Consider the following 24,504-nt stretch of genomic DNA (forward strand, 5'->3'; position numbering starts at 1 on the left):
TCAACCTGGTTCTGGAGCAGGGCTGGGGCCCGCAGGGAGGGGGCACGGGCTGGCTCTTGACCCCCCCATCCCCACCTGGCAGCCAGGGGTGCCCAGTGAGTGGGGTGGGGGGGTGGGGGGGGCACCTCCTGTCCCCCCTCCCCGGGAAGGCACAACGTGGTCTGTGCACATCGGACGGCTTCAAAGCAATGTAAGAAAAACATCCAGAAAAAATCCTCCCTCCAGGGAGTGCCCAGAACCCCAGCTCCCAGTGCCTCCCGGGCCGGGACGCAGCCCCAGCCGGGGGGGCTGGTTAAGGCATTGGCGGTGATGTCCCTGCCAGGGGAGGGGGCTGCAGCCCCTTCCCCTTATTCCTTCTCCCGCGTCCACTTGATCATGGTCTCGGGCGAGCGGTAGAGGAAGATGAGCTTGGCGTAGAGCTCCTCCTCCAGCTCCAGCTCGCCCGTCTCCCGCACCAGGAAGATGTCCTGGCACAGCTTCAGGATGCGATCCACGTAGGGCAGCTCCTCGAACATGATGGAGTGCGAGACCTCGCTGAAGAAGCCCCGCACGAACTTGCCGATCACCAGCACGACGGACACGTAGAGCCCCATGATCCTGCAAGAGGGGGGCAGATCCTGAATCCCACCAGCCATTCCCTCCGTGTTGCGGTCTGATGTCATAGCCCGTCTCAGGTATCCCAGTTCTTTCCCCAGGTGTGCCAATCACCTCTCCCTTCCCTCCCTGCCCCTGCTGAGTGCTGTCCGTCAATCTTGGCATTCCAGAAAGGGCTTCGTGTGATTGGCAGAGTCCAAAAGATGCCTCTCAGCCCTGGGGGGCATTGGGCCATCCAGGTGTCCTTTGTCCCTTTGTCCCTCCCCTCCTGTACCCGGTTGGTGCCTCCCTGCCCCTTCCCTGCCCCTCTCCCCGGGGTTCAAAGGAGCAGCAGCCACGGGCTCGGGGAGTTCTGTGGGAGCTAGTGCTGCATTCAGAGGCCTGTGGGCCAGAATAAAGCTCTGGATCCAAACCCTCCATCAGAAGTGACTCCTTTCCTTCACCATCACCTTAAAGCTTCTCCACAGAGGGAAACCTGAGCTCCTGCATGCCTGGACTTGTCCCAAGCATCCAGGTGCAGCATCCAGCCAGCCAAAGGTGTCTCTGAGGTGAATCCACCACAGCTGCCGCCTTTGGTCAAGCAGCAAGGGCCAGACGAGCCCAGGCACGTCCCGTCTAGCTATACTGGTATTTAATTCCAGTACCTCCGGATGCCCCCTCACCCTGGCACCCTCCACGTACCCGTAGCCAGCCAGGAAGCCCAGGCTGGGGGGGCTGACTTTGTCGTTGAAGATGACCATGGGGAGGATGTTGCCAGCCTTGGGTGGGGCGTCCTTCTGCCTCAGCACCCACCACTCCACAAAGTGCTCACCAGGGCCAGAGCCCCTGCGCTCCTGTTTCAGCTGCAACTCCACGTCCAGGTAGTTCTCCTCGCCATCTGCAGAGGGTGACACCGTGAGGGCACGGCACAGTGGCTGCTGTGCTCTTGAGGACAGATTTTGGGTGGGAGCGACACAGCGGGGCTCGCGTCCTCGCTGTCCGCAGGGGCTGGCACCATCAGTTGTGCTCCCAGTGCTGATGCCTTGGGGAGGGACACACTGGGACTCATGTCCTCCCTGTCTTCAGAGAGGTGGCACCCAGTGCTGGTTTTCTTGTGGGGGACATGTTGGGACCTACCTGGCAGCAGCTGCTCGATGGGTTCAGCTTCGAGGCCAGTGGATGCCCGGATGTATTTGGGGAAGAGGTTTTGCAATGCCCTGCAAGAAAAGCAGAGTGATGGGGGGGGTTACACCATCCCACTGAGCCCAGGGTCCAGCCACCCCCTCAGGGGACACTCACACGGGCTCACTCCTGGTGCCAGCCAGCAGCTGGGCCAGCTGCAGGCGCTCGGGCGTGCCGGGGGCCAGGTCTGTGCTGTGTTTGCCGTAGGTGTTCTCCACCGTGCCCCCCTTGCTCAGGTCCCTGCGGGCACGAGAGGCTCAGTGCGGGCAGGGGGGGTGCAGGCAGGGCTGGCTCCTCCCTGGCCGTGCCCGAGGTACCTCTGGAAGATCCAGTTGAGGTGCAGGGTGATGTCAGAGGATCCGTTCTGCAGCTCCAGCCGCATCTGCTCGCGGCTGGGGGGGCTGATGCCCCAGAGCGAGCCCGAGCTGCCCTCGATGCGGGCGGTCACGATGTCCTCCACGTCGTAGAGGCTGATGAACTGCATGGCCAACTGCCACCGAGGGGGACACAGCTCAGCCCCTGCCCTGGGGGCTCTGCCAGCCCCTGCCCCGGGCAGCCAGCAGGGATTTTTTGGGGTGGGGATTTACCAGCTCGCTCTCAAACTCTTTGGTGAGGTCCTCGTAGTCCTCATAGGTGAAGGGCTGGATGTATTGCTGCTGGGAGCTCGTGCTGAACAGAGGCTGAGGAGGGGGACAGGGGGACATCAGCCAGGCAGGGCAGCCCTGGTGTCCCATCTGGGCAGCCCAAGGGCCACCCCTACATCCTCACCTCGTACCCCCCCAGCTTGAGGGTGACAGTGACATCGATGGGGTGGTTGATGATGCCCACCACAGAGCGCACCAGGGACATGAAGAGCAGAGGGAACCAGATGATGCCCACGAGGAAGAGGATGATGAGGCCGCCCATGCCGTACTTCACCACCTTCTTCTTCTTCTGCCCCTTGGGCTGGGGGTATTTCTGGGGTGGGGGGAGACAGTGCACGGTGTAGGGTGGGCTCAGGGGGACCCCAACAAACCCCAAGAGGGGTTTAGTGAGGGACCCTTCCTGGCATAGGGGCTGTACCTTCTCAGTCTCCCGGCTGCACTTGATGATGAAGATGTTGGCGTAGATGTCCTCCACACACATCCAGTTGGAGAGGGACAGCGTGGTGTCCGTCCACACCCAGTCCATGACGGCCCGCAGCTCCACCAGGAAGGGCACGAGGCGGAACCTGGGGGGGACACGGGGACAGGGCGGTGGTACGGCACCCGCGGCGTGCCCGGGGCTCCCTGTGGCCCCTGTGCCCTACCCCTGGAAGAGGAAGAGGTTGAGGTGGTTGTATTTCTTGGTGAGGAAGTTGCCCAGGATGCGGGTGGGGTAGCCACAGCGGATCTGGTAGGCCGACAGTCCAAAGTAGATGCACTTCACAAAGTACCACAGCTGGGCCACCGTGTTGTGGCGGAACAACCTGCAGGAGGGACGTGTCACCACCCTTCAGCCACCAGCCTGGGCCACCACGTGGGCTGGGGGACACCAAGGTGCCACACCGTGCTGTGGCGGGGAATCCTTTGGGACGTGCCTTTGGGTGACGTAAGGCAGGATGAAGAACATCCAGATGTGGATGCCGAAGACCAGGATGACCTGGAAGACGAGCTTGCCCAGCACGCTCTTGCGGAGGTAGAGCGCGCGGTCGATGACCATGGTGCTGAACTGGAAGAGCAGCATGAACAGGAAAGCCTCTGGCACTTGGTTTTCCAACAGCGAGGAGGTGATGTCGGCAGCCGCCGTGTATTTCTGGGGGGCAGGAGAGGTCAGGACCCAGCCCAGCCTCACCCCGTGGTGGAGGCAGGACAGTCAGGGCCCTGTGGGACTCCCTGCTCACCCCAAAGGCCCAGAAGCCGAAGACGATGATGATGAAGCCGACCACGTCAGCCAGGAACATGTAGGCGTAGACGTCGGTGGCTGCACGGCTCTGCGTGTCCATGATGTCCCGGCAGAACTCGCACACTGGCTGGTACACATCGTGTGCCCTGCAGGGACAGGGGACACGGGACACAGGGGACAGGTGACAGGGACTGCACCCCACAGCCCCCACCCCAACCAGCACCCCCACAACTCACATGGTGAGGAAGAAGCCCTTGACCCGCAAGCCAAATGCCTTCAGCTTCCTGTGAGCGTGGCTCTCTTCTGACACCTCCGCCTCTTCCTCCTCCTCACCTCCTTGAAGTGAGGCACAGCGTGGGTGACAGCCAGGGTCCTGCAGGCCCACATCCTGCCCGACCCCAGCACCCTGGGGGTGGCAGCTTTGCTCCTCAGCAGGACACGAGGGTTGGGAACTCGTGCTCACCTTCCACTTGAACCACCTCCATTGTCTTCCTCCCCTGCTTCCTCCTGAAGCGGAGCTGTGTGGCCTCACTCTCCTCTTCCTGCTCCACAGACTCGCCCTCTGGCTCCAGCTCCAGCCCCGTGGCTGCTCCCAGTGCTCCTGGCTGGGCTGGAGCCTCCAGCCCTTCCTCAGCCACCGCCGATGGTGGGGACACGGCTTCCTCCGGCTTCTCCCCTTCCTCGCTCTGCTGCTTCTCGTCCGTCATCTTCTCCTGGTCCCACAGCCCATAGGACTGCAGAGGGACACGGTCAGGGGTCCTGCTGGTCCCCAGCCCCACACACCTCACTCCCAGGATCATCCTGCAGCATCAACTCCCACCAGCACTGGTGGGAAACCACGGCAGAGCCACCCAGCACCTGCTGGGTTCTGCCTGGAGCCCCCAGGAGCAGCTCCAGCTCCCCCCAAATGCCCACCCACGGCCCAGGGCTCACCAGCAGCAGGGAGCGATGGAAGAAGAGGGCCAGGAGCTGCAGGAGGTCATACTTGATGTAGTGGATGGATTTCTCCAAGCCAATGATGCGTGGTGGGAAGAAGGGCTTGCCCTCATTGCGCAGCAGGGTGATATAGCCATTCCAGGGAAAGAAGCCAAACTGGAAAAGGTATTTCACCACCACCGTCATCTGTGGGGATGCTGGGGTCAGTGGGTGGCAGCAGGGGCCTGGTGGCATTGTCCCTTCACTGGCCACCCCCTGCCCACCTCGGTGAAGATGATGGCGGTCATCCAGAAGCGCTTGGTGGGCCGGGGGTTGGAAAGCATGGCCCAGAGGAAGATGAGGATGGGCAGGAAGAGGGAGATGACGGAGCCAGTGACCATGTTGTTGAGGACAATGGTGAAGTAACAGAGCAGCTCGGAGTGGCCGGTCCCGAAGCGGTACCCGGCCAGCAGCAGCTTCAGGAACCGGTTGTGGGATTGGTAGAACCGTTGTGACTCCTCCAGCTCAGAGACACACAACCTCCTGCAGGATGCAGGCCTGGGGTGAGCCCCCCTGCTGCCCCCGTCCCCATCCTGCTGTCCCCATGTCCCTGTCCCCATGTCCACCTGCTCCTGAGGAGCTCACTGGCAGTCCGCCTGCGCTGCTGGGGAACGGCCAGGAACTGCTGGGCATCAGCCACATCCTCCACACTTATCCCCTGCTCCTGGCTGCCAAAAGAAGGGGCAGCTCTTAGGTACCTGCTGGGGATGACAGAGGGACAGGGGTGAGCCCCCTGCCCTGCCTGTGGCACTGCCAGGGGTCCCCTCGGGGGTATCTATGCACCTGCCTGGAAGCGCGGATGAGGGACACCGCAGCCAGGGAGCCGGGCGGGCTGGGCTCCTGCAGGAGCTCCTCTGGCGGCAGCTCGTACAACTCATTGGGGAACTCCTCCTCGTTGATCTGCTCTCCCTGGGGCAGGCAGGACGTCAGTGCCACCCCCCTGTGGGCTGCCACCCCCCGTGCCCCGGTGTCCCCCCGGGCTCACCTTGGCCAGCCGCTCTGCCATGACAAACCTCTCGAGGCACAGCACCTGGGACATGTCTGTGTGCTCCCGGGTCTGGGTGTCCAGCCACTGGGTCAGCCCGTCCACCAGGGCCTGGCACAGCAGCCACAGGAACCTCAGCGTGCTCAGTGCCCGCTGCAAGACGTTGCTGCGCTCTGCCAGGGCAAGGAGAGGGCTGGAGGGTCACCTGTGCCCACCCAGACCCCCCCAGCATCCCCCTGGCACTGCAGTCCTGCTGCCCACCTACCAGATCTTTCCACGTTCTCTTCCTCCCGGCCTTCAGTCCCCTGGGCAGCCTCCACCCCTCTCCTTGCACCGTCTCCTCAAGAGTCAGACCCCAAGGAAGGATGAACATCATTTCTGGGGCTCTCCCATCCACCACCCCCCACATCCACCTTAACAACCAGGGTGGGCAGCAAAGCTGCACAGCCTGTGCCAAACCCCACTGTAGCCACCAGAGATCCCCCCCACACACTGGGGGCGCCCTGCCAGGGCACACAGTGGGCACCAGGCAGGGCTGTGTCCCCTGCTGCCCCCCCAGCCCTATTTTGGGGTGTCACACGCACCTGCAGTGCTCTCAGTGCTGGGTGGCTGCGGCCGCTCGGGCTGCTCCTGCTGCCGCAGCACCGTCCTGGTGTTGGTCACCCAGGCCTGGTAGGCGAGCTGGAGGGGGACAGGGGCCATCAGCAGCCTGGGGACACTGCCAGCCCTCGGGCTGCTCTGCAGTCCCCCAGCCCTGCTCACCTGGAAGGCGCTCAGCCTCCCCGGCCGTGGCTCCTCCTGCACCTCCTCCTCCTCCTCGCTGTCTGACTCGAAGAGGAAGTATTCCCCGGAATGCAGCACTGCCAGGGGGCACAGGGTGTCACGGCACGGCCAGGGCCATGGCAGGGGTGTCACACCCCAGGCTGTCCCCGCTGCCATCTCCCAGGGCACTGCCTGGCACCGAGGACACCCATGGGGACATCAAATCCAACAACTCAACTGCCACGTCCCCAAAGCGGCGTCAGCATTCAGAGGTGACCGATGTCAGCGACCCCAAACCCAGCCTGGCACCCCCAGTCCAACACCCTGTTAGTGCTGGGGAGCAGAGAAGCCATGGTTAGTGCTCTGAGGCTGAGCCTGAGGACAGGGGACATGCGGGGTGTCCCCTGGCCGAGCAGTGTCCCTGCAGGTGTCAGCGCAGTGCCCCTGCAGGTGTCAGCGCAGTGTCCTTGCAGTGTCCCTACAGGTGTTAGTGCAGGGCCCCTGCAGGTGTTAGTGCAGGGTCCCTGCAGGTGTTAGTGCAGGGTCCTTGCAGTGTCCCTGCAGGTGTCAGTGGTCCCAGCAGAGGCACCTCTCCAAGGGCTGAGCCCTGTTATGGCCCCTGTACCTGTAGCATGGTCTAACCATGGCCGCCACCACCGCTCCCTCTGCCGGGACGGGTCTGCTGGGCCACCGGGAGCTGTGGGATGGCAAAGGGGGCTGAGAGGGGGCTGAGAAGGGCCCTGCTCAGGGCACCCACCCTGCCTGGGGGGACTCAGCACGGGAGGGGTCACCACAATGCTCCACGGGGCTCCACCAGGATGGGCGTCGGCGAAGGGCCACGGTGCCACCCGTGTGTCCAGAGAGGGGTTGGGGACACGGGAGGGACCCCCCGGCTCTCACCTGCTCTGGCCCCTTCCTGCTCCGTGCTGGTGGCGCGCTCCTGGTGGTATTTCTGCTGCTTGGCTCGGATCCGCTCCATCCTGGAGGCAGAGGGTGCTGCAGAGCCCTGCTCCCCCCCAGGGGCACCCCTCACTCAGGGGTGTCCCAAGGTGCAGGGAGAGGGGTCCCAGTGCCCCCCAAAACCCACTCACTGCCGCTTCAGCTGGTCCAGCGACTTCTTCTCGGCTTGCCGGTGCGAGCGCAGGCTCTTCATGATGCTGGCCTTGAACAGTGCCACACCCCTGGGGGACAGGGACAGCAGAGGGTCAGGGGGGTCCCCAGCACCTATGGGGACCCTCCAGGACCCCAATCCCACCTGGAAGCCTGCAGGGCAGAGGCTCGGAGGTCCCACATGACGTGCAGGTAGTAGGAGCTGAGGAAGATGCGGCGCTGGAGCAGGAGGAAGAAGAAGCAGATGCTGTCCCACATGATGCCGGCCTCCTCGATGGGCAGCGTGCAGTCGTGGTCCTTGTGCATCGCCTTGGCTGGCAGGCAGAGGTGCAGGCGGGTCAGGCAGCAGCCCAAGCCTGCAGCCCCAAGCTCCCAGATCCCCCCAGAGCAGCAACTCACGGTTGTAGTAGCCCTTGACGGTGCAGACGAGGCTGAAGAGCTGGATGACCCAGCAGAACCTGCTCTGCATTTGCTGCACGAAGACGCAGGACAGGAGCTGCGGGCAGAGAGGGCACACATGGCTCTGTCACCACCCCAGGGGACAGCCAGGGTTGTTGCCACATTTCTCTTCACAGAGAAAAGCAAGGCACAATTCTTCCCGAGGATTTCTGAGATTCACATTCTCTGACCCTCAGAGAAAGGGAAAACGCAATTCTTATCACTTGCTGTGCCTGTGTTGTGCCAAAGCAGAATGCAATATGAAGATTATTTATCCGAAGTGATGGTGTTTTGTTTCCTTAGCCTATCAGGGCCAAGTGTGTGTGTGTGGTGACAGCCACGAGATTCTGGGCAGTGTGAGCAGGTGCATGCAGAGTGAGTGCTTGGCAGATTCAGTTTAGATGAAATGTATCTAGCATAGTATAATAAAGTAATTAATTAGCCCTCTGATATCAATGGAGTCAGATGCATCATTGTCTCCCTTTTGATTTACAGCACAGGGTGACCCAAGGAGAGGCCCGTGGGCGGCTCACCACGCACCGAGAGCATGTTTTTGGAGATGACGACGGCGATGTTGTAGAGGATGAGGCAGTCCCAGAGCGCCAGGCGGGCGCGGGCCGGCTTGCGCAGCATGGCGGTGCCCGAGAGCAGCAGGTAGAAGCAGGCCAGCACGTAGCCCAGCCCAAAGAGGCTGATGCGGTTGGTCCCGGTGATGAAAACCACCACCAGGACCACCCAGAAGAGGTAGTGGAACACCACCACCTTCGCCATGTCCAGGTAGGACCTGTGGAGGGGGTGGTCAGAGCAGGGGCCTTGTCCCTTCCCAGCACGGTCCCAGTCCCCCCAGCCAGCCCTGTCATGGGGGACAAAGGCTTTTGTCCCAGTTTATGGCACAAAGCCTGTGAGGGTCCAGCACCATCACCAGGGGTGTCCTAGACCACCTCATCTCCTTCCAGAAGGGCCTCAGGGTGTCCCTGCTCCAGCCACCAGGGCGGTCATGTCCAAAGGGACCCTGGCCCAAAAGGATTCCAATCCCATTCTAGAGGATCCCAGCCCAGCAGGTCCCACTGCCTGAAGGTCCCATCCCACCCACACCCAGGGGATTTGCTGTCCAAAGGTGGGATCTCATCTTGTCCCTACCTCAAAGGGTTCCATCCCAGGGGGGAAGCCCATCCTGTCCAAACCCCAAAGTTTGGCATCCCAAGGTTGGAATTGCAAGGCTGGGATTCCATTGTGTGTCCACACCCCAAGGGGTCCCATCCCAGAGGAGCCCCCCCCATTCACTGCCCACAGTGGGGATCCCATTCCCGCGGCCCAGCCCCGCTGGGGGTGCAGTGCTGGGGGCACCCACTTGCAGTAGATGAAGTTTGGGGTGGGGTTGTGGTGGTCCTGCTCGCGGTCCAGCCGGTCCGAGTTGTCGCCGGCCGCCCACAGCCAGGGCTCGGAGCGCTCGGCCTCGAAGACGCGCCACTGCTGGGCCGCGCACAGCAGCAGCAGGAAATCGTCTGGGGGAGCACAGCTCAGCCCGGGCCACAGCCCCCCCGAATGCTGATACCCCCCAAACCCTTCCCCCGGCGTGGGGCACCCCCATCCTGCCCAGGATGGGGAGTTCAGTAGTTCCCTCCAGGCAGGTGCGGCTTTTCCCGGCCCCACCTCTTCTTTAACCAAGTGTGGGGCTCTCCAGACCCCTTCTTTTCCCAAAAAGGGGTGAGAAAACAATTAAGGACCCCAAAAAGGGTTGGGAAAACAATTAGGGTACCCCAAAAAAGGGTGGGGTTTGCCATGACTCCTTCTCCAACGGGGTGTGTGCGATTTAAGCTCTACCCCCAAAGGAGTGGGGTTCTTAAAGCTCCTCCACCCCTCCTGTCTGTCCTTCCCCCCTCCTGGACCCAAAGGATGGCTGGGGAGGTCCCAGAGGTTGGGACAGGGGCTGGAATAGGGTGACAGGGCACCCCGTGGGCACAGAGGTGCCAGAGGCTGGAGCAGGGGGACCAGGGGGCTGCCATGGGCTGCGTCACCCCATGAGCAGGGGACTGCCAGGGGCTGGAGTAGGGGGCACCCCATGGGCAGGGGGCTACTCACTGATGAGGTTGGTGGATTTGGGAGCCTGGAAGAAGTCGGGCAGGTAGAGCCACTTGACGAGGGCCGAGTTGAGGGGAATGGCATGGCTCCAGCGCCACGGATAGTCTGGGGGGGCAGGGGGCACCATCAGTGCCAGGGCCTCTCCTGCAGCCCCTTCCACAGAAAGGCAGGGTGCCCCTTACCTATGCAGAGGGCGGGCGGCATGCCCAGGCACAGCAGGTACTGGTAGAGGAAGAAGATGACGAGGAAGAGGCAGTACTTGGGCCAGAGGCGGGCGATGGCCGCGCGCCGCCGCCGCGTCAGCATCACCACGAGCCAGCAGCCGTGCAGGATCACCAGGAAGTTCATCCTCTGCCCGATCACGTTCACCATCATCAGGAAGCAGATCTGGGGGTGCAGGGGTTGCAAGGCTCAGCACTGGGAATGCTGCCAGCGCTGGGACCCCAATCCACACAAGGGGTGCTCCCACCTCCAAGCCAAACTTGTAGTAGAAGTAGTTGATGAAGTATTTGGCGCAGCTGACGAGGCCGAGGTCGAGGTGCTCGTGGGAGATGTCCTCAAACACGGTCTCGGTGACAGGGGCCACCAGCTGGTGCTGCTTGCGGTGGTACTGCTGGCGCCGGTACACCACGGCCTCAAACACCAGCAGCAGCAGCACCTGCAGGTGGTTCTGGGGGAACAGGGCACGCTCAGGACCACGGGGTGACACCAGCAATCCCCCCACGGGATGGTCCTCATAAGCAGCACCTCCCCAGGTTCTCAGAAGAGATGCTGAGGACCACAGGGTGACACCAGCAATCCCCCCCCACATGGTGGTCCCCATAAACAGCATCTCCCCAGGTTCTCAGAAGAGATGCTGAGGACCACAGTGTGAAGCTAAGAACCCCCTCCAGGTGGTCCCCCACAGTGTCCCCGTGCCCACCTTGACATATCCCCAGTTGGGGAAGCCCTTGCGGATGCCGAACCAGTTGGCAGGGTCCACGGGGCCACGGTACAGCGTGGAGTTGCCCAGCTCCTCTGGGGTCAGGTTGGTGCCGTTGGGGAGGGGCTGCAGAGGGGAGCACCAGGGGATGGTCAGTGCCCCTCAGCCCCCCTCCAGCCAGGGAGCCCCCCAAGAACCAGCCCTGCTGGGCACACCTGGGTGCAGTTGCTGAAGTACTCGTGGGGGTCCACGACCTCGAGCTGGTAGAGCATCTTGCAGACGATGATGATGCAGGTCCAGACGGTGGAGAGGCACGAGGCCATGTGGCGGAAGCGGCAGTAGGGCATGGCCAAGGTCCACAGCAGCACCAGCAAGAAGTTCATCACCGAGACCTGGGCCAGAGGCCGTGTCAGCACCTCAGAGGGCCCAGCTGAGCCCCCCAACCCCACGCCCCCAGGGGTACCTCCTCCAGGGCCACCCAGACAGTGTAGACAGCCACCAACTTGACGACGTGGAGCTCCAGCAGGCGTCTCACGAAGACCTCACTCCGTGTCATCTTGTCCGAGAAGGTGCGGCCCAGCACCACCAGGCGCTCCAGCACCAGCCCCCATTTGTTGGATGCTGTGGGACATGGACCCTCATGGACACCCCTGCAGCCTCGCTGGCTCTGAGGACACCCCAACCCCTCCCCTGTGTCCTCCCCAATCCATTCCCACAGCCCCCCACACCTGGAGAACAACCCAACCCATGCCTGCAACCTCCAGCCTCCTCCTAGCTCAGAGGGCATCCCCATCCATCCCTGCATCCCTCCAGACTTGGAGGAGACCCCAATGAATCCCTGCACTACAGTGGTCCCACCCCGGCTTTCAGGACACCCCAATCCACCCCCATGCCCTCCAGCCCATTCCTGGCTCAGAGAACATCCCAGTCCTTCCCCACACCCTCCCAGACTTGAAGGACACCCCAACCCATACCCCAAAAGGCTCTTCCAGGCTTGCCCCAGTCCATCTCCCTACCCTCCCACACTCGGACATCAACCCAAATCCACCTCCCTGCCCAGATATCAACCCAAATCCACCTCCCTGCCCTCCCAGGTCCCTCCTGGCTTGCAGGACACCCCTCCCAGCCCATGCCCCATCCCTGCCCCGTACCCAGGGACGCCGTGTCAGAGTCTCGGGACTGGGCAGTCTCGGAAGCAGCTGCATCCCGCAGCAGGCGGCTCCCATGCAGCTCCTCAGACCTGTGGGGAGGGGGTCAGAGCAGGGACAGGGGGCTTGGGGTGCAGGGGGGTCACCCAGCAATGGGTCCTACCTGGGGATGTGGTCAGAGGTCAGAGATGGGGGCCGGATGTGCTGCAGGTCAGTGATGCGCATGAAGGGCTCGTGGAAGTAGTGGAGCTGGAGGATGCAGGCCAGCAGGAAGAAACCCATCATGAGGATGCTGGAGAAGAGCTTGGAGACGCTGAACTGCTGCAGGCCCATGTCACTCAGCCTGGGTGGAGAGAGGAGGGTCAGCACGGGGTCTCATCCATCCCATGCCAACCAGGCACTGAGCCCCCCACACCGGGGATCAACCCCAACCTGCTCCGTGCCTCAGTTTCCCCAGCCCTTGGCCATGCCCTGGTGCCAGCAGGGACCCCACAGCAGGTAGGGGACACTCACTGGTCATCATTGAGCCCTGTAATGTTCCTCCAGTACATGGGGAAGTCCTCAAACTGGTAGGTGTAGGTGGCGATGAGCACCAGCATGGTGTAGGCCACCACCAGCCACCAGAAGCCCTTGAGCACCTTGCGCCACAGGCTGTAGTACACCTGCGGGGACAGGGACATCAGCAGGGCCACCCCGGCGATGGCACGGGTCCCCAGGGGTGCCCAGCCCCTCCACCTGGAACAGCATGAGGCAGAGGAGCAGGAGGAGCATGTAGACGATCTTGTAGAGGACGAGGCGGCCGGCGAAGGTCACCACGATGAACTTGGCGGCGCAGACACAGATCCAGAACTTGGCGAAGAAATCCCTCAGCACCTCCCCCAGCTTCTGCAGCACGTCCCGCATCTGGCTGGTTTCTGTGGGGCACGGAGGCGCTGCAGGAGCTGGGCAGGCACACAGGTCCCCCCCACAGGCACAGTGACACCAGGAGCCCTCACCTGTATCCGTGACAGACACCTCCAGGAGCGGCGTGGCCGGGACCCTCCTCGTTAGCACCTTCTCGCTAACGAACCCCCGCAGCAGCATCCAGAAGGTGAGGGTGAACAGGAGCTGCGGGGACAGGCGGTGAGCGGGGACAGCGGGGCGCTGGCAGCGCAGGGCAGTGCCACAGTGCCACAGTGCCACACTCACCTTGGCCCCCAGCGCCATGCAGGGGTACTGCGGGTGCACCAGCCCCAGCTGCTGCAGCTCCATGAAGCTGATGCGGGTGGGCAGCTCGGGGGCCACGTCCATGGCCCAGACGTACTGCAGGCTGCACAGGGCGATGGCGTAGAGCACCAGGAAGGGCGAGCACAGCATGGCAAAGTGCCGGCGGCTCCGCACCGTCCAGATCAGGCACGCCCACAGCAGCAGCACGAAGGTCAGCCAGCTGTGGTACGTGATGCTCCACACCTGCGGGCAGGGAGGGTGAGGGCTGGGCCCACGAGGTGACCCCACCGTGGCTGTGTCCCCTGCCCATGGCTGTGTCCCCTGCCCAGGGCCGTGTCCCCTCCCAGCTCTTTACCATCATGGCAATGAGGGCAGCCACGTAGCTCTGCTTCATGAGGAGGTGGCCCAAGGTGTGCAGGGGCAGCCACGCCGCCGGATGCCTCCTGCCTGGCATGGGGAGAGGGAGCGTGAGGGACCCCAGGACCCAGGCAGGGTTTGGGGAAGGGGAGCACAAAGCAACCCCAGGATCCAGGCAGGGTTTGGGGAAGGGGAGCACAAAGCAGCCCCAGGACCCAGGCAGGGTTTGGGGAGGGGCTGGGGTCAGGCTTACGTGCGTTCAAGACGTGCACGGTGCAGTTCTCGGTGCTGGCACTCGGTTTCCCGGTGTTGGGGCACAGCATGGGCTGAGGGCAGAGAGGGCTCAGAGCCCACCCTGGCACCCCCATCCGGCACCCACTCCCTGCACAGCCCCCCCAAACCCACCTTGGTGTCCTCAGCCACCTGGGGAGTGTCCTGGGGCCAGCTCTCCAGCTCCACCAGGTCCCTCGGGCGCGGCCGTGCCGGTGCCACGGTTCTCTGCGAGGGGCAGGAGCCAGCTCAGGGCACCACTGCCACCACTGGGGAGCAGGACATGCCCCAGCCCCCTGCCCAGGCACCCCACACCGTGGGCACCCCTCTGCCCGCCCCCCCTGCCTTGCAGCAGGGCCAGAGCAGTCACAGCCGGGCACATTGTCACCACTGTCACCGCTGTCACCACGGGGGTGTGGCTCAATCCTGCAGCCCCTCACCTTGATCTCCCGCCAGCGCAGCTTCACCAGGGTGGCCAAGGTGTAGTAGAGCAGGAGCAGGATGCCAGGGTTGGCGTAGACAGGCCAGGGGTGGCTGTTGTTGAGGTCCAGGATGTTGGGCTGCGAGCAGTTGTGGTACAGGATGATGTCCTTGAAGCCAAACACCCTGCGGGGACAGAGGAGCTGGCATCAACCCCCAGCCAGGAGCAGGAGCCAGGCTGCCATCCCTGTGCTGGCACCAGAGGGATGCTCTGGGTGCCTTCCCCAGGGTGGGATGGGGCAGCTCACCCAGCACAGCTCCCTCCCCTCCCTCCTGGGACTCACCGTGCCCAGATGGTGGGGGGTGGGAACACCCCCTGCACGAAGGGGGTCTGGTAGGCATAGAGGCACAGCAGGTGGCAGGCGCTGTAGATGCCAACGAGGACGCAGAGGACGTTGAAGGCCTGGTGGCTGGAGGGGAGGTGACAGGCCCACCACGTGCACAGCCCCATGAAGAGCAGGAAGTAGACGCTGGAGGAGGCGGAGGGCAGGGTGATCCCTGGGGAGCAGCGCCCCACGGGCGGTCAGTGCACAGCCCGGCAGCCCCCTGCACCGAGCAGCATCCCACTGGGATGCACCCCACTGGACCCCCCATCCCACTGAGAGCACCCCACTGAACCCCCCATCCCACTGAGAGCACCCCACTGGACCCCCCCATCCCACTGAGAGCACCCCACTGGACCCCCCCATCCCACTGAGAGCACCCCACTGAACCCCCCATCCCACTGAGAGCACCCCACCGAACCCCCATCCCACTGAGAGCACCCCACTGGGCCCAGCATTCCTCCTCAGAGCAAGCATCCCTTCCCCTTGGACAGTTTTCCACCTCGAACCAAGCATCTCCTTCCTCTTGGTCCAAGCTTTTCCCCTTTGGACTCTAAATCCATCCTCAGACCATGCATCACTCCTGCTTGGAATGAGCATCCCCTCCCTCCCCAGATCAAGCATCATCTGTCCCTCCACAGATCAAGCATTTGACCCTCAGAGCGAGCAGCTCTCCCCTGGGCTGAGATTTCTCCCTGGGATTGAACATTCTCTCCCCTTACACCAAGCTCCCTTCTCCTTGCACTGTTTTCCCCTCTGGACCAAGCATCCCTCCCTGCCTGCACTGAGCTTGGATGGAAAACCCTCCCCTGATGCACCAAGCATGCTTTCCCTTGGACTGAGCATCGCAACCACCCTGGATGAGCATCTCCACTTGGCACCAAGCACCCTCCCCAGCAGCTCACCCACCATGTGCCCCCAGGCTGTGCCCACCTGGCAATGCCATGGCACAGAGAAACAACCAGCATTTCTTACAGAGGCTTGTGAGAACTTTTAGGGAGTTGTAAAGATGTGATAACTTGTTAAGTACAAACAATCTGCAAGCAGTGTTTTTCTACTTTTCCTTTCTGTTCTTCTCAAGAACAGTGTGTGAGAAGGATGTTTTTGTTAATTAACCAACAGAACAGAACCCATTGTATCGCTCTATAAAAACCACGCGGTTCTCTGAAATAAAGCCTGCTTTACTCTCCTACAGCACTGCCTCCCGCCTGTTCCCGTGCCATTCTCAGCACCAGGGTGACACACACGCACCTGCCAGGGCCAGCAGGAGGAAGGCCAGGCCCTTGCCAGCCTCCCAGAGCAGGGAATGAGCCTTGTCCCGCAGGCGGCTCCGCAGCCGCGTGTCCCTCTGTGCCCGCCGCTGCCACCCCGCGTCCTTCTCGTCCCTCTGCCGGGGACAACAGCGTGCTCTGAGCTCCGTGCCTCTGAGCTCCGTGCCTCAGTTTCCCCTGTCTGCGGAGGGCTCAGTGCCCGGCACCTGGCTGCGCTGCTCTGGCAGCCGCCGGGAGAGCTTTGCCTCCTCGGGGCCGCTGTTTGCCTTGGCTCCGGGAGCTCCCAGCACTGAGCTTTTTTCCAGGCTCCCTCCCGGGCTCACGGCAAAGGCATCCGTGCCTGCAGTGCTCGGGTTACAGCCGGGGCTGCTGCGGAGCCACCGGGGCTGTGTCTGCCCGGGTGCCACAAGCACGGTGTCCCCAGGAGCTGCTGGCACTGCCAGGTGGGGCTGGCACGGCACAGCATGGCATGGCATGGCACAGCACCCAGCCCTGCACCAGCGAGCTCCAGCTGGGGCCTGCACCCCATAACTGCCCACCCCATAACTGCCCACCCCATAACTGCCCACCCCCACAGCTGCCCACCCCACAGTCCCAGCTGTTTGCCACAATCCCTGTGGCAATGCCAGAGCAAACACAGACACTCCTCCATGGCTGAGTCACCCTAAGCTGTGTGACAATGACTCCAATCTGGTCAAAACTGCCCCAAACTGGGTTCCCAACCACTGGGGATGTCCCCGTGCCAAGCCCCAGGCTGTGCCCAGGGAAGGGACAGGGACCAGCCACAGACAGGGACGCGGTGGGATGTGGATGGTGGGATGTCCCCATGGCAGTGGGGGTGGCTCTCACCCACTCAGAGGACTCCAGGGACCCGGGATTCCCTCTGGAGGTGGCAGGGGCAGGGCTGAGGCGGCGGCACAGGCACAGGGACAGGGACGAGACCAGCAGGATGCCAACGTCGGGTGCCACCAGCCGCACCGAGTTGGGAATGTCACTCAAGTCCAGCCTGGGGGGACAGCGGGGCAGGGGAGGGCTCAGGGGTGACCCCCCTGGCCCCTGCCAGCCCCCAGCCCCACAGGTGAGGGTGCCCTTACCTGGTGACCCCAATGTGCCGAGCAAAGACCTCCCAGGAGCTGCCTGTGGGGAAGAGGGGGGCACTGAGAGGGGCAGACCCTGCAGGGCAGGCACTGAGCACCCCCCAGCACGGGGAGAGCACCCCCATCCACAGCAGGATGGGCTGTGTGCCCAGGGCAGTGGCACCCAGCATGGCACAGGGTGTCCCCAGAGGTGGCACGGGGCTGGGACCCTACAGAGCCTCAGCAGCCCCCAGGATGGGTTCCATGGCACCAGTTTGAGGGTGCAGCCCCAGGGCAGCACAGGGAGCAGGGCTGTGGGTGGGTGGAGGTGGGTGTGGGCACCCCCTACTCACAGCTGGGCCCCAGCAGCTGGTCCAGGGCAGGCAGCGTGTACAGGCATATCTGGAAAACCAGGTGGGCAAGGAGGAAGAGGATGCTGATCCCCAGCAGAGCTTTGAGGATGCGGCTGCTGTGACCTGTGACACGGGCAAAGCTGTCACCCACCAGCCAAGGACACCAGGAACCCCAGCAGGGACTCTCAGGGAGAAGTGGGAAGGGAGCCCAGAGAGCCCAGGGCTCTGCCCCAGGGTCGGGATCCCACCAGGGCTCTGCCCTCACCCAGCACAGCCCGAGGGCACCCCAGGAGCCAAAGCCCAGGACCCCCCCCCATGGCCCTGCTGGCGTGGGACCACCCTGGGGGGCAGTCAGCATCCCCATCCCTGCTGGAATATCTGATGGGAGAGCTCCAGGGCCCCCATCCCTGCTGGAAGTTCCCATGTGAGGGTTCCAGGGTCTCCATTCCTTCTGGAACACCCCATGGGGGGGCTCCAGGGGTCCCCCCCCCCTCCAAACCCCCTCAGCCCTTCCACCACCTGGCTCTCCCCCCATTCCAGCCGGTTCCCTGGGCCCTGTGCCCATTTTCCTGGCCAGGGGTGGGGTGGGCAGCGAGCCCACCACAGCTGTGAGCTTTCCCTCCTCTTGTTTTTTCCTGTAAATCCAGGCAAAGGCTCTGGGCAGTGCCGGGATGCGGGGCCGTGGAGCCCATGAAATATTCAGAGGGCAAAGCTTTTATCTGTGGCCGTGCCAGGCGCTGGGGGTGGGCTCAAAGCCGGGCACAGGGGGGCCAGGGGCACCTGCCCCATAGGGTGGGGGTGACCCCTGAGGCCACCACACACCCCAGTGCCCCGGGCAGGGTGGAGGGGCTGCTCGTGGTGTGCCTCACTGCCCAGCCCTGAGGTTTTGGGTTAAAAAGGCTCCAAACCAGCCCTTGTGGAGCAGCAGGGCTATTAATAGCCCCCCTGGGCTATAATTAACAGAGAGAGGCTCCACAGGAGCCACGCTGCCCGGCCGGGGTGAAACCACAGCCAAGGTGCCCGTGGGAGGGGGTGGCAGTTCCCCTGTGCCCGCCCCCTGTGCCCGCCCCCTGTCCCCTGTGCCCCCTTACCTGTGGAAAAGCGGGAGGAGGGCCCCGGGAACCAGGGCAGGAGCAGCAGGAAGAGCAGGTACACCAGGGACAGCACATTGTAGCGGAACAGGCAGGCTGGGGACAGAGGGACAGGGTTAGGGACAGGGATGGGGCACAGGGAGGGCTCACAGCTGCACCCCCCCCACCTTGGGGATCCCCAAAAGAGAGGCACCCCAAAATGCCAGGTGGTGCTGGGCTCAGGTAAGACAAGGGGGTCAAGCCCCAGAAAAGTGCCATCAGAAAGAGGGACACAGGCAGGACCTCAGGCTGTGCCACTCCTGGGGACCCACGCGGGTGACAAGGACCAGAGGGGACACCAGAGGTCCCATACACACGGGGTGACAGGGGAAGAAGAGCCATGAGAAAAATCTGCAGCGTTTCCACATCATTCCCACCAAAGCAGGCTGAGCAGTGCAGGGACCCCCAGGCCACGCTGGGACCTCACCCGTGACCTCTGCAGGGCTGGCACAGCACCTGTCCCCAGCCCTGCTCTGGGTGTGCCACCAGCCCAGCACCTTCCCCCTCACTTATTTTTAGCCCTAAATTACAGCTTGTTTGCAGGCACAAACTGCCGAGGAGCCAGCGCCCTGCAGGGACAGGGATGGGGACAGACACGGGGACAGGGACGTGGGAAGGCACCTGCCACCCCGGCTGGGGACTCAGCGTTCCTGTCACCCCTGCGACAGTGACAGACACCAGCAAATGCACAGGCAGGGGCTGGGAGCACCCAGGGCAGCCCTGAGGCCACGGGGATGGGCAGCACCAATGGGACAGCCCAGGATCGGTGGCTGGGGACAGGGCACTGGCCTGGGACACCCTGGGACACCCCAGGATCGGTGCCTGGCTGGGGACAAGGCAGTGAGCTTTGTCACCGTGCTGTCCCAGGAGCTGTCCCCATCCCCTCTGCTGTAGACCAGGGGGACACATCCCACCAGCATGGGGGGTCCCTTTGGGACAGCCCGGGGAGGGGACAGCCCCAGGGAATTGCTGTTGGTGACCCAGGGCAGGAGCTGCTCCCCTTGGCAGAAGGGGGTGACACAGGGGGGGTGACACAGGGGGGGTGACACAGGGGGGGTGACACGGGCGGGGGGGGTGACACGGGCGGGGGGGGCTCAACTCTGCCCCCGTGGCACTGGGGGGGTGAGGGGAGCCCGGCCGGGTGCCAGGGACGTGCTCAGCACCGCAGCCCGGCACGGCCCTTCCTGTGTTTACGAGGTTTCAATGGGACAACACATCCTGGGGATGGGGACAGCGCGGCCGGGGGGGGGGACACGGCACGGCCCCGGGGACAGCAGGGCACAGAGGGAGCACCCCGGGACACGTCCCACGCTGGGGCCACAACCAGCTCCGGTGTCCCGGTGTCCCCAAGGCTGCGAGGCACAGCCTGGGCTGGGGGGCAGCGGGACCGTCACCAGCGGCCACCTCCCCGCGGTGACCCCGGGACGGGACGCGTCACCTCCCGCAGCCGCTGCCGAGGGCTCCTGGCTGTTCCTGGCTGTTTCGGCACAGGATGACCTCATGGAGCAAATATTCCAGCCGAGAGGAGCCTTCCCGGCACGGGGGCGAGACGCTGCTGCTGCCGCGGCTGCCGTGGGAGCCGGGCAGGGCCCCCCTGTCCCCTGTGCCACCCACCCCCGCGCCCACCCCAGGGGTCACCCAGCCCCGCCGCGAGCCCCCGGCCCTGCCACGGCCACCTCCCGGTGCTGGTGGCACCGAGGGCACGGCTGGCAGCTCCACTGAGAGCACGGACCATGCTGGGCACTGGGGGGTACCCGCCTGCCGACCCCAATATTTGGTGCCACCAGCACCCCCAGGAGCCTCTGCTTGGTGGCTCCCCCTGCACCCCTCAGGCATCACCGGGAGCGCTCGATGGCTTCCAGCAGGATGGAAAAGGAGGGCAAGGAGGTGGTGACAGGTGACAGCCAGGTTTGGGGCACCCTCGGGTCCGGGGGCACCCCCGGAGCCCGGCCGGGCACCCCCCGCTCCCCCGGCTGCAGCGGGCGTGCCGTGCCCGGTGCGTGGGTGCTCGGAGGGAACCGGTTCCCCACAGTGCTGACAGCGGGGAAAGCGCAGGCACAGGGAGGAAAAACCAGTTTGGCGTGTGGGGAGAGCAAAGCCGAGCAAAGCCGCCCTCCAGCAGCCGGCTGGGGGTGGGTGCAGCACCGTGGCACCCACAGCCCCCTCCCCGGGCACTGCCCCCACCCACCACACCCCGGCTGTGTCCGGGCACTCACCTCGTCCCCTAAGCCAGGTATCCCGGACTGGCACCCCAATTCCTGCCTGCCCAGCCCTGTGACCCCGGAGCAGCTCCCCGGCACCGGCAGCACGTGAAATATTAACGACATTAATGAGCCGGGAGGAGGGTAAATTACAGCGCTGGGGAGCTGGGCGGGATGTGCCGGGGCTCCTCCACGCCAGCCTTAATTGAATCTCCCCGTGGGAGGGGATTGGGGTCACTGGGCACCCCCGGCAAAGTGGGGCAGCCAGGAGGAGTGGGCACCAACGCCTTTCCCAAGGCACTGGGCCGGGAAGGGATTTGGGGTCTGGCACAGCCCCCTCCCTGCACAGCAGGCACCACCCCACACCCAGGCAGCTTCCAGCATGGATCCATTCCCAGCTGAATGGGGAAAGGGGGTTCCCAGGCCCCCCAGAGCTGGGGGAGCCCCACACAGCAGCCCTGCAGCATCACCGTGCATCCACTCGGCACCTGCGGCCGCTCAGGGTTAATTAGCAGAGCTCTTTAATTCCTGCCCTGCTCCCTCACACGGCCCCGTTACCTGCTGCTGGGGCCAGGCAGCCCTGCCAAGCTGCCTCCCAGGTCAGCAGCCCCAGCTGGGGACCCCAAGGACCCTGACAGGGTCCCCAAGGTGTCACTTTGCTCCCAGGACTCGACTCTGCACCCGCTGGCTGCAAACCAGAGGGTGGGTGAGGAACCCAGAGGCCTCATCCCAAAATCCCATCAGTGTGGCTCTCCCTGTCCCAGAATCATGTCACTGTGGCTCTGCCTGTCCAAAATCCCGTCACTGGGACTCTCCCCGTCCCAAAATCCCGTCACTGGGACTCTCCCCGTCCCAAAATCCCGTCACTGGGACTCTCCCCGTCCCAAAATCCCAGCAGCCCCAAAGCCACAAGCCCTTGGGCAAGCAGAGCCGGCCAGCAGCACATTCCCAGCCCCTCTTTCCAGGAAAGAGCAGCCCCACCGGCTCACCCTCCATATCCTGTTTTTGTGGAAAGTTCATCCCGCCAGCTCCCGACCCCGCTCCCGGGAATGCCGCAGGAGATGCCCCAGGAGGGCTCTGGGCCGGGCGCCAGCGGTGCCCCAGCCTGGCAAAGCCCAGCTGGGAGCCAGGAGCTCGTGCCAGGGAGCTCAGGGGACGAGTGTCACACAGTGGCACCCGCCAGGAGGGCACAGCCCGTGCCACAGGGCTCCCGGAGCTGCAGGCTCAGCGCTGGGACATGTGAGGACACACATTCCCAGGGCCATCATGACCGTGGCTGCCACATGGCAGTGCCAGGGGTGCCCAAACCCTGCTGTCCTTACCCAAAGGGGACCCGCTGCACGCCCGGGGAGCCCCTCACAGTGTCCCCCACCTCACTGGGGCTGTGGGGGCTCTGTCCTGGGCACCTGGGCCCTGCACCTCCATCCCATCTTATCCTCTCATCCCCTCTTCTCCCCTCCCCCTGCCCAGGAGGAAGCAGCAGTTATTGCTCTTGGAGACAGCTCTGAGAGTGGCTCTGCCTTTTTTTTTTTTTTAATAGGTTTTTTTTCCTCCTCTATTCTATTTCCCTGGGTTTTATAAAAAGCACCTGACCGCAGGAGGCAGCTGCTGCAGCCCACGCTGGCACCCAGCTGGGCTCCAGCCCCAGGGACCCCCAGGGACCCCCCAGCACCCTGAGCGGGCAGGGGGGGCTGTGTCCCCACACCTGGGGGTTCGGGGGGCACCGCAGCCCCACGGGGAGGGGGTGCCACCCTCACCCATCACCTCTGCCCACGGAGCCACGGATCAGCGTGGCCAGGACTGGCACTGGGGGTGCCCGGTCCCCCCTTGGGGGGGCGATGTGCTGTGCCCCCCACAGCAGCCCAGAATCCCAGCAGGCAGGACGGAGCCGAGGTGGGGACACGGCCGGGACCCCCCCAAGGGCTGTGCCAGCCGAGGGGGCTGCCCCGAGCCACGGGACCCGAGCCCTGCGGCTCCACTGGCCCCGAGCTGGCCGGGAGCCCCGAGCAAACATCCTGCGGACGTTCGGGGAGAGCCAAGCTGCCCGGGAAGGAAGGGCCGTGCTGCGGGGCAAACCCTCCCAGCCAGGTGCGGCGGGACGAGCCACACCCCCCGTGCCTCAGTTTCCCCCGGCTGCTCCTGCGAGCCCCCCGGGCGCTGCTGAGTCACCCCCCCTCGGCAATCAGCTGGAGCAGGACGGAGTCCCCGCCCAAGCGGGGCCCCAAATTTAAACAAGCCACCTACAAGCTCCGCAGGGTCGGGGGGGACAGCAAGGCCACCAGTGTCCCCAGCTGTGGGGGGACCCGCGGTCCCCAGCACAGCCCGTGCTGGAGCAGGGGGCAGAGGCAAGCAAGCCGGCAGGATGTGGGGGTAAATCAGCGTTATTTGGAGCAGGAGGGCCCCGCGGGAGGCTGGCCCGGAGGCCACGTGTCGCCCCGGGCACCCATGGGATGCAGCCGGCAGCTCCCGCGCCCCGGCCCGGGCAGCGCAGCCCCCTCGGGCAGCCCGGGCTGGGCTGGGTTATAATTAACCTCCTGACATCCTGCGCGATGCTCTGAGTCACTGCCCCAGCAAACCAAAGGAAAAGCAGCTTTTTCAAGAGTCACCGACTTCCTCCGCCAGCGAGGCTGCGCCCGCTGCCAGCACCCCGAAACCCAACCCCGCTCCCCAAAACGCGGCTGGGAACGGGGCTGGCTCGGCTGGACGTGCCTCCCTCGGCCGGGAGCGTGTCCCTCTCTCTCCAGGTGACAGCGTCCCAAAAGTCCTTCTAGGGCCCCCCAAAAGCCACTCCAGAGCTCCCCGGGGCTCAGCCCCCCCAGCACGGCCGGTGCGAGCCCGGTGTCGGTGGCAAACAGCCCCGGCACAAGGAGCCCCTTGGACAATACTCGCTATAAGGAGGTTTTTCCTTTGCGTCTACGCAAACGCAGCGTTCCCGAAGAGGCTCCGGAGCAGGCGGGCTTCAAAGAGCCGATTCTTGTCCTGCGCGTCCCGGGACACGGGGATTTTCCAGGCCGGTGGCCAGCCGGTTGCCTCGGTGGGTGGCACAGCTGCCATCAAAGGCCGACAGTGCTGGGAACGGGCTGGTGGCAGCCCGGGGACCGCAGAGGCACGGGGGCCGGGGTGGGCACCGGATCCACCCGGGCATGGGGACAGGATGGGCGCTGCCACCCCCGGGCATCGCCCACCCCGGCCGGAGCGAGCTCCTCGCCCCCAGCAGCACAGCGGCCGTGGCGACACGGCCGTGACCCGGCCGGGCCACCTGCACCCCGGACAGCTGTCGGGGGACGGGGGGGACACGCGCACCCCGTCCCGCCCGGAGAAAGCGGCAGCGCTCCCCGCCGGTGCGCTCGGTCACGGCTGGAGCCGCGGGGTCTCGGCGGTCCGCCCGTCCCGGCACCGACCCCCGGAACCACCGGCGGCTCCGGGATCCCGGCCCCGGTTCCTGCGCGCAGGGACCCGCTCGCCCCCGGCTTCCCGGCGCTTCCCGCCCCACGTGCCGGGACAGCCCCGCGCCCGCAGCCGCCGGCGAGCGGCGACAGCCCCCGAGCCACCCTCCCCAGGGGCGGGGGTCGCAGCCGGTCGGCTCCGGGGGATCCCCGCACTCACCGGCCAGCAGGGCGAGCGGCAGCAGCAGCCAGTAGAGCCCCTCGCAGAGCCCCCGCCGCTTCATCCCGCCCGGCCGCCGCGGCGGGGGGGCCCGGCCCGAGCCGCTCCGAGCCGTTCCGCCCCGCCGGGGCTGGGCAGGCCCCGGTGCCGATGCCGCTGCCCGGTCCCGCGGCGCTCCGAGGCGCTGCCCC

The 24,504-nt window shown here is 64.7% G+C and overlaps 1 protein-coding gene across 1 annotated transcript; it reads right to left on the bottom strand.

The window, feature by feature from the left end:
• Positions 1-347: 347 nt before the first annotated feature.
• PIEZO1 (piezo type mechanosensitive ion channel component 1) lies at positions 348-24,377 on the bottom strand. Its single transcript, XM_054516120.1, has 51 exons — positions 24,314-24,377; positions 18,468-18,563; positions 17,377-17,499; positions 17,042-17,084; positions 16,797-16,953; positions 15,928-16,063; positions 14,638-14,851; positions 14,314-14,479; positions 14,009-14,101; positions 13,857-13,929; positions 13,602-13,693; positions 13,229-13,489; positions 13,036-13,147; positions 12,776-12,954; positions 12,554-12,702; positions 12,204-12,383; positions 12,044-12,132; positions 11,356-11,513; positions 11,108-11,284; positions 10,893-11,018; positions 10,440-10,640; positions 10,153-10,357; positions 9,971-10,075; positions 9,240-9,393; positions 8,429-8,672; positions 7,850-7,946; positions 7,596-7,764; positions 7,432-7,521; positions 7,241-7,320; positions 6,966-7,037; positions 6,341-6,438; positions 6,163-6,259; positions 5,844-5,918; positions 5,579-5,751; positions 5,381-5,502; positions 5,160-5,291; positions 4,818-5,076; positions 4,552-4,740; positions 4,082-4,352; positions 3,855-3,954; positions 3,617-3,764; positions 3,314-3,528; positions 3,044-3,202; positions 2,818-2,965; positions 2,524-2,712; positions 2,343-2,435; positions 2,073-2,245; positions 1,873-1,995; positions 1,711-1,790; positions 1,276-1,471; positions 348-597 (listed from the first exon to the last, which is right to left on the bottom strand). The coding sequence occupies exons 1-51, from the start codon at positions 24,375-24,377 to the stop codon at positions 348-350; spliced, it is 7,395 nt and encodes a 2,464-aa protein (XP_054372095.1).
• Positions 24,378-24,504: the final 127 nt, after the last annotated feature.

This window comes from Molothrus ater, chromosome 12, assembly GCF_012460135.2.
Source record: "Molothrus ater isolate BHLD 08-10-18 breed brown headed cowbird chromosome 12, BPBGC_Mater_1.1, whole genome shotgun sequence".
NCBI classification, from domain to species: Eukaryota; Metazoa; Chordata; class Aves; order Passeriformes; family Icteridae; genus Molothrus; species Molothrus ater.

Coding starts and splice junctions, on each gene's coding strand:
- PIEZO1 (XM_054516120.1), bottom strand. CDS start 24,377: ATGAAGCGGCGGGGGCTCTGCGAGGGGCTCTACTGGCTGCTGCTGCCG. Junction 11,514..12,043: donor CTCTGACACGGCGTCCCTGG/GTACGGGGCAGG, acceptor CATGTCCCACAG/CATCCAACAAATGGGGGCTG. Junction 7,947..8,428: donor TCTCCAAAAACATGCTCTCG/GTGCGTGGTGAG, acceptor CTCTGCCCGCAG/CTCCTGTCCTGCGTCTTCGT.